The sequence below is a fragment of the Ictidomys tridecemlineatus genome, chromosome 9, assembly GCF_052094955.1.
Source record: "Ictidomys tridecemlineatus isolate mIctTri1 chromosome 9, mIctTri1.hap1, whole genome shotgun sequence".
Taxonomy (NCBI): domain Eukaryota; kingdom Metazoa; phylum Chordata; class Mammalia; order Rodentia; family Sciuridae; genus Ictidomys; species Ictidomys tridecemlineatus.
Window position 1 is genome coordinate 38,417,580 of NC_135485.1, and position 11,339 is coordinate 38,428,918.

General features: G+C 46.5%; 1 protein-coding gene across 1 annotated transcript; it reads left to right on the top strand.

Annotated features, from left to right (window-relative positions):
• The first annotated feature begins 3,968 nt into the window (after positions 1–3,968).
• On the top strand, positions 3,969–8,360 carry Rasl11b (RAS like family 11 member B). The gene is made up of 4 exons (XM_005319997.5): positions 3,969–4,316; positions 4,895–4,951; positions 6,010–6,086; positions 6,879–8,360. Exons 1-4 carry the CDS (start codon positions 4,175–4,177, stop codon positions 7,347–7,349), a joined length of 747 nt encoding a protein of 248 aa, XP_005320054.1. The 5' UTR covers positions 3,969–4,174; the 3' UTR covers positions 7,350–8,360.
• Positions 8,361–11,339: the final 2,979 nt, after the last annotated feature.

Genomic DNA, 11,339 nt, shown 5'->3' on the forward strand with positions numbered 1-11,339 from the left:
AGCTCACTGTGGTTTTTTTTTTTTTCTTTCTTTTTTTTAGTGGGGGGAGTGGAGATGGGTACCAGGGATTGAACTCAGGGGCACTCAGCCACGGAGCCACATCCAGCCCTATTTTTTGTATTTTATTTAGAGACAGGGTCTCACTGAGTTGCTTAGCACCTCACTTTTGCTGAGGCTGGCTTTGGAACTCATGATCCTCCTGCCTCAGCCTCCCGAGCCACTGGGATTACAGGCATGTGCCACCATGCCCAGCCTGTTTTCTTTTTTAATTTATTAAATCTATTCTGTTTAAAATAGCCAAAGAGGTATTTGTTTGCTGGATTCAAATAGGCAGGGTTGACATAAGTCTTGAAAAACAACAAAAATATGTTTGGTCCTTATTGAAGGTCCGGATGCTCAGATGGGTGCATTTGTGAGCAACCCTCAGTGAGAGGGGTAAAGAAGCTCCTTTGGCTTCCATGGGGCATGTTGCATGAAAGAAGGGAGGACCACACAAACCTCTCAGACCTCTTCTGTCAATATGCATGTCTCTCCTTAAAATTCACCAGGGCTCTTCTTTCTGTATACCCATTGGGAACTATTCTTTCTTTCTTGAATTTGTTTTTGTGATGCGAGTGAGCTCTTTGCTTTATTCACTTATTCTTTCATTTCACAGTCTACAGATATTACTAAGTATCTTCTGTCTTTTGGCAGGGGATGTTTCCACCCAAACCACTCTCCTCGACTCCTGGCCCCTGCTACATCCTTGCATATCCATGTGTGTTTGTACATCATTCACAACTTTGCAATCCCTCAGACGCTCTTTCACACATGCTTCTTAGGGTGTCGTAATCCAGGCTTATAGACCAGTAACTCCTGAATTTCTCCTATCAAAAGCATTTTCTCACACTCTATTGAAATTGCTTGGTCACTTGTTTCTCAGGCTAAATGTAATTGCCATAATGGCAAAGATGTGTCTCTCTTGTTGCCTGTGTAGACCCACGACTCATGGGTGTACCTGTGGCCCAGAGGTTCAATAAATATTTATTGAGTTTATATTTTGGTATCCTAAGGGCTTCTGGACACTGAATTATCTTTGGAAGGTCTTAGGAAAAAGGTCAGCTCTGAATATTCAAGGAGGTGATAGAAATTTCAGATGCTGAATTTTGTTTTTGAGGCAAAATCAAAACCTGGAAAAACATTTACTTTTATTCCTCCTGAAATCACTCATATTTTAATCCTCTATCCTCATCTCTTTTAGTTCCACCAAATACACAGAGAGATAGAAAAAGCAAAAGAGGGACGTTTAAACCTCTTTGTAGCATACGATGTAGCAAACCTCTATTGTGCCATACCATACCATCTCATTGTGAATATCCTGGCTATTTTAAATATTTTTGATGGAACATGTTAACATGCAGAACCATGAGCCACTAAGGTTTGCTAAGCAGCAGTGGATAACTGCCACTGAAAGGAATGATAGGAGTGTTGTGAAAGCAAAATGAGATTTTAAAATGCAACATCCCTTTCCTACAGCCCTCAATAAATACCAGTTTTCCTGACCTGTCTCTTTCCTTTTCTTTTTTTAATTCTTTGAATTTACAAGAAGGAATAGGTAGGTCTGAGTCATCATCTGAGATAGGTGGACTATATGGTAGATGCTTGGAATTTGAATTGCACTCTTTTCTTTTTTTCCATCTTTCTTTCCTCCTTTCTTTTTTGTGTTCTTTAAAGTACAGCCAGATTATTTAGGCCCAAAATAAGAATACCAAATTCAGCCTTTGTGATGCAGACAGAAAAATCATAGGTTTGGTATAGTTTCATGGTAGTGAAAATCAAACCCCAGAAGCTAAAATGATTCAAAGCAAAATTCTTCCCGACAACTTTTGTCATGTCTGTGTGTTTGGGGGGGGGGAAGGGGGGGTGAAAAGCAGTTAAACAAATACTGTAGACTACATAATTATTTTACCATGTAAACATGATAGAATTGCAAGCTTTTTTTTGGGGGGGGGGTTAAAAGTACAAGGTTACCTGTAATTATAGTCTTGCTAAGTTTGATTTTATAGACCAGCAAAACTCAAGTTTGATTTAAACCACACAGAAAGACATGGAGCATATTGGAAATGTTCTTTTTCTTTCTGACTCAAATGCCTGATCTTATTTCATTCTAGTGAGCTCTCTAGAAGTGAACCTTTTATTATGGTTATTGCTAAAGTTGTGTGTCTTGGTAATTAAGTTGCCCATCCTAGAAGGCTTGCTACCAAAGCAGTTTGAGATTATCTTTTTTCCCCAAAGGCATAGACAGAGGTTTATTTAGGAAGTAGATACACATTCAAGGGAGAATGTGGGCTATCTTGAGAACGAGAAACCTTTGGAATAAAGCAAGGGATACACATTTAAGGGACAATGAGTGCGAGAGAGAGAGAGAGAGAGAGAGAGAGAGAGAGAGAGAGAGAGAGAGAGAGAGAGAGAGAGAGAGAATATTATTATCTTTTTATTTCCCCTTAAATTCCTTCAAACTTCTAAGCTTGGAGACAAGAGAGTGCATCACAGTCTTCACTGGGTCAGGTTGGTAAATTCTGCTAAATATCTGGTCAGTTAAACCCAGGGTAGAATGGGTCAAATTAGATGCCTGATGTGAAGATTGGGAATTGGTTTATCATACGTTTACATTTAAACCTTTAATGTGGATATCCACAAGTCACAGAATTTGCTGGAATTTGCCACAGGATAAAAGACTTGGGGACGTCTGAGGTCCAGAAAAGCTGGAAGGAGGGTGCCGGGTGTATGGGGGTGATCAGCTTGAGAGAAGGGTGATGTATTTTGCAGTCAGTTCCAGCTACATAGGGTTGCTTGGAGGAGGAATTTGGCTTGCCACTGAAGATGCATTTCCCTGATGAGAATGTAAGGTTTGGAGCTCGAAATTTTATGAGTGCAGGGCCTACACCTCCCTTGGCATTAAGCCACTTTCAATTAACTCTTCTGGTATCTTGTGCCCAGAGACTTTCGGGTTTCTGCCTCCCAATAGAGTCGGCATCCACAGACACTGCATTCGGGGTAACTGTTTTCTTACCATTTCATAGTTCCCCGGAGGAGGTGTGATGTGTGTGAGGCACTAGAAAGCTTGTTCTATTATTACTTCTTGATTTGCCTCTTGGGGGCAGTACATGTGCTTTGCCCTGTGTGTGTGTGAGTGTGTGTGTGTGTGTGTGTGTGTGTGTGTGTGTGTGTTTCATGCCAGCCTGCATTGTCAACAGAGAAAGTGGATCTAGAGCAAAATGGGTGATACTATTTTGCCGCCAAGTCAAACATTACATTTTAGGGGAGTAGGTATGGGGACCAATTATTGTAATCGTAGCTAAAATTTATGATGCAGGGTGCCACCGCAGATGCATCCAAGTCAGTGCAATCACTCCCTAAATTAGGGAGCCCGGCAGCAAAATGCGAGGGAGCTCCAGTCCCCCAAAGGCTCATCACACCCATGAGGTCCTGCACTGCCCTGAGCAGGTTCCCTAGGTAGGAGCAGCAGTCCAGAAGTCAGCAGGATGCTGGGACGGGTGGGTTGGTGGGCTCAGGGAAGATGCCTGGGAATGCCCTTCGAAGCCTGGGGCCCGCGCTCTCCCCAGGAAGACAGAGAACAGGATACCCTCACGCAGCCGCTGGGCCAGCACATTTCCCAGAGTCGGAGACGCCCGCTACCCCGCGGCCACAGCAGCTGCCCACTGTGGGCGCTGCTGGACCCAGCCCGGCGCTCGCCATTGGCTGAGCGGTGGGCTCTCCGGCCTACACGTTGCTCTCCTCGCGCCCGCAGCCCGGTTTTGCTCTCGCCTCACGGGGCCCAGGCACAGGCTCCAGGCACTCGCGGGGGCGCGGGGGCGCGGGGAGCGCGGGGAGCGCGGAGCAGCCTTGTGGGCGGGGCTTCGAGCAGAGGGCCCTGGGATTGGCCGTGGGGGGCGAGGGCGGGGCCTGCTTTGGAGAAAACCAGGCGCGCGCCGCCGTTGTGCAGTCCTAGCCCAGAGCTTCTGCTCTCTCGGTTCTGTGCTCGGTTCCCTGCATTTCTTACTTTTTAATTTGTTTTTTTTTTTTTTTTTTACCGCGGAGCGCCCCGTCCGCGCCCACTCCTGCACTGCGCCGACCTCCTCCCGTCCCGCAAGTCCGGTCCCGCGCGCGTGGTGCAGCCCCGGCTGGAGCGGCGATGCGCCTCATCCAGAACATGTGCACCATAGCCGAGTACCCTGCCCCCGGCAGCGCCTCTGCCGCCGATTGTTGCCTAGGGGCCGCTGGCCGCAGGCTGGTCAAGATCGCCGTGGTGGGAGCCAGCGGCGTGGGCAAGACCGGTGAGTCCCCGCGCTCAGGAGTTGGCGGGCGCGCAGTTCCAGGGCAGGACATGGGAGACCCGTGCCGAGATTTGTGGCTTAACCAGGCGTGGGGAAAGGTGGGAGCTGCAACTGGACCGCACTCCCGCAGTCCGGCCGGAATTGCTTCAGCAGATGAGGGTGACTGGGATCCAGATTGGCCAGATGATTTCCCGGCCACGACCAGCACAATGGGGGTAGATCTTTGGGGTTTAGAGCCTTGGGCGATGTCTAGCAGAGAAAGGGAAGTTAGTGAACATAATCCCTCGCAGAGGTCTCTAAAATTAGGGGAACATTCGCTGCTGGAAGGCTTAGGTGTGGCTGAGCTGGACTCAGAGGAGGGGGTGGGCCACAAGACCCAGCTGGCAGAGCCATATTCATCAGGCATGCTACCCCTTCGTCCTGTCTGTCTGGAAGAAGGGTCAAGGAGGTACAGGGTAGGAATTTCCTTCTGTGGCCGGCTGTGGCTTTCTCCAGGAAAGTTGTTTTCCAGATGGGGGGTGGGGTGGAGAGTCATCCAATTGCCAGGGTTAACCCTCTTTCCTCTCTCTGACCTGCAGCTCTGGTGGTCCGGTTCCTCACCAAACGATTCATTGGTGACTACGAAAGAAACGCAGGTGAGGAAATGTGTTGAGGAAGATGCTGTCAGGAGTACTGCCATTCCCATTTCTCAGTGCCTCCCAGGCAGGTTCCTTCAGAGTGACAGTCTGAGAGCATCAGGATTCTGGCACTTACAATTCTGCATGTCCTGTATACGACACCCCCCCCCCAAAAAAAAAAAAAAAAAAAAACCCAAAAACCCTGCCATCTGCCTCATTCCATTCCAGGCCCATTCATCATTTTATCAAGTGCCTGAAAGTATTCTCCTTGGTATGTTTTAACTATAGGGACCCCAGTTGGAAGCACCCTTTGTACTCCAGGGCCTTTCCCTTCAAAACAGGCCTGCAAAAGTCATAAAAAACATTGGCCAGCTCCTCCCCCTCCCCTCTTCCTCTCTGCTGGCTGCCTTTCAGAAGTGACCTTTTAAAGCAAAGGCCAAAGGACATCAGTTGTAAACCTAAAGTTCTCTTAACAAAGAAAATAACTGGATGGTAGAGTTTTAGAAGGAGAGTTCCTGAATAAATGAGAGGACAAATATTTCAATCCCTATGATTAAGAATAGCCACTGGGAGGCTTAAGGGCTTTCTACCTATGCTCTTTTAGCAAATTGTTTAAGTCCATAGAGCCTTTGAAGTACCTATAGGGGATTATTTGAAATGAACTATGCAGGCCATCCCAAGATATGATACGGTAGCCTTCTGCTTTGATGGAGAGTTGATAATTGTTGTGCCACATTTTTATTACATTTGATGTTAGCTGGGCATTACTAACCATATTTGCTTACCATTATACCTCATGGCCCAAATATAAACTTCTTGTCAAAGAATGGTAACATATTAAAACAGAAACCCCACACAGGCTGAGCAACAAAATGTTCTTCAAGGAAACATTCTAGGGTTGAGTATATAACTCAGTAGTAAACTACTTGCCTAGCATGTGTAAGGCTCTAGGTTCTTCTCCTCAGCAACATACATTCACCCCCCCCCCACACACACATGTGTTTTAAAAGTTTTTAAAGTGGAACATGAAGGAAGATCATAATCTCTTTTTTTTGTCTGTTTGTTTGCCTTCATAGGTAATCTCTATACCAGACAAGTCCAGATAGAAGGTGAAACCCTGGCGATTCAAGTTCAGGATACTCCAGGTATTCAGGTGAGAAGCATTGACACTTACTAGGTCAAAGGGGAGCTTAACTGTGGAACTGTTCAGTTGTTCTCAGAGTATCTCAAGCTGGAGGGGGAGAAGACTTAAGGAGTCAGGTCTAGACTTTTACATGTTATTTGACACATTGATTGTATCTGGCTGATGGTCAATCTTAGCCTGGCCTAATTTGGGAGATTTGGCTAAGAGGCAGAATCCTTCTCTTAGGAAGATTCAACACAGCAGGAAAGACTAAACCAAGCACTTGGAATTGGCGGTGATTCCTTGCTATGGTTAAAAAGGTCAGTTTTTACATATGTGTTTTTGGCATTAAAAACCAAATATCTAGGTATAGTCTCAAATACTTGGAATCACTTTTATGTTATGGAAAGTTACTCTATAGACAAAAGAGCCATGCTAGTGGTTTTTTTTTCTTTTCTCCCTCTCCCGAACTGGGCAGTTATCCAGGTTTAAATGCTTCCAGCTCCTATCTTTACTTCCCCAGACTTACTGTCTAGCCAGTTAATTTCCCATTTTGTGCAACTACAAAGTCTCTCTGCATGGAGTTCTCTGCAGGTCAATTTTCCACTTGAGTGTGGTGAGCTGCACTGTTATTTATTCCAACTCTGTGCAGCTGGATCAACATATTGTCAAGAATGCTGGAGTGTGTGGGGATCTAACTTGTTTATGACCTGCAGCCCGGCACTACTGTGAAGGGCTCTTTTGAATTTGCCAGCCACCCAAGCCAGGGTACTGTGCGGCACTGGCACTCCAATTCACCCTGGAACTGCCCTTCTCTTCCAGGTCCACGAGAATGGCCTGAGTTGCAGTGAACAGCTGAATCGGTGCATTCGCTGGGCAGACGCCGTGGTGATTGTTTTCTCTATTACTGACCACAAGAGCTATGAACTCATTGGCCAGCTCCACCAGCATGTCCAGCAGCTCCATCTGGGCACCCGGCTGCCTGTGGTGGTCGTGGCCAACAAAGCTGACCTATTGCACATCAAGCAGGTTGACCCTCAGCTTGGACTTCAGCTGGCCAGTGTGCTGGGCTGTTCCTTCTATGAAGTGTCTGTCAGTGAAAATTACAATGATGTCTACAATGCTTTCCATGTCCTATGCAAAGAAGTGAGTCACAAACAGCAGCCCAGCAGCACACCGGAGAAGCGAAGAACCTCTCTCATTCCCAGGCCCAAGTCACCAAACATGCAGGACCTGAAGAGGAGGTTCAAGCAAGCTCTCTCTGCCAAAGTGAGAACTGTCACCTCTGTCTGAAGCAGGCCACTCCAGGGGATTTGGTCTTCCTGGGATGAGGGCCTGAGGTTCTTCCAGTGCAGGAATGTTGGATGTTGGATGTAGTTCATGGTTCCAGAAAGGGCTGGAGCAGAGGTGCCCAGAGGGCCTAAGGAACTGCTACAGAAAAGGAAGTGTTGTTTGGAGCAGGGGACAGGAGGACAGATGGATGAGGCTTGAGTGAGCCCATCGAGCCGTTCTGAATTGTGTGACATATACTGTGTCTTTCCCTTTCGAGTGAAGAGGGGAGCAGACTGGCTTTGGCTTTTGTTCTTTGCCTTGTAAATGATGGTCAGTTGTAGTTTCACCAAATATATTGATGTGATTAATAGTGGGAAGGAAAGAACAAATTAAGCATTCATCGCCCCCTTTTTTTTCTTTCTCCCCCTCCCCCTTTCCTGTTGGATCAGTATGATTTGCATTTTTGGTACACCCTTCCTTACAGAATACCTTTCAAACTTGAAGGATACCCAGATTTCTTTAAGAACAAGGAGGAGGCTCCCCCCCCCACCACCACCACACACACAAAAGGTGGAGTTTATGGGCCAAAATATTCTGTATACAGACAGCGTAAGCTGTGGTTTTCAGGAAGGTGCTGGCTCTCCTGACACAGAATGGGCATGCCTGGTTGGACATGTGTGAATAGCTGTGAACTCAAAACAACCGAAACCCAGACAGACTAATTGTGAGACTGTGTAGTTTGGTTTTTTTTTAAACTGTTGCTTGAAGTACACAGAAACAAAACTTGTCAATTGATTTTGGTGTGATTCAATTCAGTGGCTCACGGCAATGACGTTAGGTTGATTCCTCAGCCTGGCTGAATCGTGGCTTTGGGTGGCCAACGTACAAAACACTATGTTGCAGAAAGTGACCAGATGCCGTGGCTACCCACCAAATCCCCTACCACAGATGCACTTTAAAAAGCCACTCATGTTTTGGCTGAAACTGTAATTAATTTATTTTATGTACAATAAATCTGATTTTAAAAGAGCAGACATCTGACTTGGTCTTTATTGAAATTTTAACCCTCTGCCTTTCAGATAAAGCATCACTCAGTATCTTCTATTTCTTGGGCATGTTGAGTCAGGCATTATACACCTTTCAGGGTTATCTCTTAAGTGTCTTTTATTAGCATCTTCATTTTATAGATGATGAAATTTAGACTTACAGAACAAGTTGAAGAACTGAAGGGCCACAACCTGTGAGTGTTGTGGACTGCAATTTGTTTGGCACTTTATTTATTCTCTAGAGTAGCTTATGTCTATTCATTTCCTTCATGGTCTTCCAGGTAAACCTAAGACGAATGTCTTACTATGTGAATCTCGCAGCAAATCCTCGAGGGTAGAAATGCTTCTATACAAGATCAGTGCTTCTCTATGTGATTTATTTAGTAAGCCTCTTTGGGTACGCAGTTCTAAAAATACACTTTATTCTCACTGGAAAGCTCACAGCCACCAATGTATGGCTGCTCAGAGGCACTTCCACAGAGCTTTCTGCCAGTGTGTGTGCGATGACCGCTGGGCCTCTTAACTGCTCCCAACTGGGCCTGGAAGCCTTTTTCATGCAAGCTAAGTGAGTCACCATCTTTGTGGGCAAATAATCACACCTTCTATTTGAGTAGGGTTTTCACATACCTGATCTTGTTCAATGCTGGGGCAACCCTGTGAGAAGGGCGGGGGAGGTGATAACACCATTTTGCAAATGAGAAAAATGCACTCTGAGTTTTGAGTGGTGTCCTCAGGTTCATAAGAGAGGACCCGAATCCGTGTTTTCTGAATATATTCAATGTTCTCATGATATTGCTGCATAGGTTGGGTGGTAGTGTCGGGGGAGCAGCCACTGTGACTAGCTATTGGGGTCTACTGTCATGTGGACCCCGATTTTCAAATCTGTTTTCCTGGAGGAAAAATCTGACTGTTCTTGACATTGATGCTCAGGTGATGCTCCAAAGCTTCCTCATATGCATGTGGAGTCTCACCTCACCTCAAGGGTGCATATGTTGGGGGCAGGGAGAGGAAAAGTTTCCAAGAGGAGACTAAAAACATCCCAGTACAAAGGCAGAGCCAACAATCTCTGATGGAGTCCTCTCCCTTCATTTATTCTCATTCTGCGTGGTTGTGTTAACAGTGACCAGTGAGTGGGAGGTTAATCTGTATATTTTTTTCACAGGGTCTCTTCCCCAGGTTCCAGAATGAAAGGAGGTAAAAGCTTCCCTGTGGGTGGCTTTCTGTGGCAAAGGTGCCTTTGCATTTGTCACTGCCATACTGCTTCCCCTTCCTTTTGATCAGCTCCACACCTCTGTTTGCATCTTGCTGGCCTCCTCTGCTCCTGTGCTGGGTGTGTGCTGCACCTCTGCTTCCCTGGCCTCTGCTCCTCACTTCCTCACCCCTGCACAGAACTGGGTCTCACATGTCATCTCCGTGTTCCAGCTTTAGTCCATTTAGAGGGATACAGGGGTGTGTTTCAGGCTATTTGGGGTGGGGAATGGGGAACAGAGGTAGACACAGAGACAGAGTCCCAGCCAGAAACCACCCAGGGCCTAGTTCTGCCACCATCTCAGGCTGACTCCACTATTTATAATTGTGGAATATGCCATGTTTTCTTTTCCGAGTTCAACCTCATGTTTCATTATTTTTCTTATCTCTTTTATGATTAGTATTGTTTCTCACCATTTCATCCCCTCCATTTCTAAAATTTTCTAAGCTATAATCAGCTGGCTCTGAAAATCAGCCCCCTCCCTCCTGGGGCAGGGAAATCTCTCCTTTGCCATCTGGCAAGGGAAGGCAGGGGTGTGTGGATGTGTCTGGGTATGGGGCAGTAGAGAAGGGGAAGGAATTCAAATTCAAATTTATTGAATGTTTACAACATGCCACATTACACATGCTCTCTTGTAATTTTTGAAGAATCCTTAGAAAGGTACTATCACTTCCATTTTAAAGATGAGAAAACTGAGGCTCAGAGATGGCCCACTTAGGGCCACATAGATGGTGACAATGACTGCTTCCACTGTGTTTACTGAACATCTAGGTGCTGGGCATGGTGAGAGGTTTGAAATAACAGACATTTTCTACCATTCTACCATGCATCTTTAGTTTCTTCTCCTGAAAAGAAAATGGGAGGTTCACAAGAACCAAGTAGCCAGCCAGGCTCTGAAGTGGCAGATCCAGGACTCTATCTCAGGTTCTTCTGATGCCACAGCTTAAAACTCAGGGGCCCGCTGGTCCTGTTCCTTGAATTAGACTCCACCAGGGACCTGCCTTCCCCACTCTGTTCTGGCTTGGGCCTGCTTCTTTCTGCTCCTGGCTCCTCTCTGGCCCAGTCCCTCTTTGGGGCTAGGCCACATCTGCTCTTGCCATCAGCCAGCTGCTGCTGGCCTCCAGCCCCCTCGGTAATAAAGATGTCCAGGCAGGAGGGGCGGCCACGCAGCCCGTCTGTCTAAGAACCAGCCGGACCCATGTCTGTCGTGATGTCTGGCTTTCGAGTTTCCTCCCTGCCTCAAATCAAAACCATTTGCAGCCTCTGCGGCAGGCCAAGCAGGAGCTGTGCAGACACAGGACTGGCTGATTTGCCAGCCTGGCCAGCTCTTAAACCCAAGGCTTAGGAGCTATGGATGTGTTTATAGAGAGACCCTTGTTTAGGAGAAAAATGGGATTTCAACATTCATCTTACACCCCAAGAGGGAAAAAAAGAAATCTATTTTCTGGGCAAATGAACAAGCTTGTGGGCAAATCCCCACAAAGGAGTAGTTGGGAAACTGTGATCCAGACTTGGCTTATGGAGATGGGATGGTTCAGAAGTCTCTGTAGAGAAAACTCACGACAGGCCCAGAGCAAGAGGGTGTGTGTGTGTGGGGGGGACACAGCCCAGAAGGAATCATGGAGCTTGTCTGGTTACAATAAATAATCCAGGAAAACTGGTGTTGTTGGCACTCCCTTGAAAGTCTAAAGAGAAGATTCCAGAAAGTTCTCATTG

Bases quoted from the DNA above. Each gene is read 5' to 3' on its own strand.
- Rasl11b (XM_005319997.5), top strand. From the start codon at position 4,175: ATGCGCCTCATCCAGAACATGTGCACCATAGCCGAGTACCCTGCCCCC. The intron at 4,317-4,894 runs GTGAGTCCCCGC...TCTGACCTGCAG, and splicing joins CAGCGGCGTGGGCAAGACCG to CTCTGGTGGTCCGGTTCCTC. The intron at 6,087-6,878 runs GTGAGAAGCATT...CTTCTCTTCCAG, and splicing joins AGGATACTCCAGGTATTCAG to GTCCACGAGAATGGCCTGAG.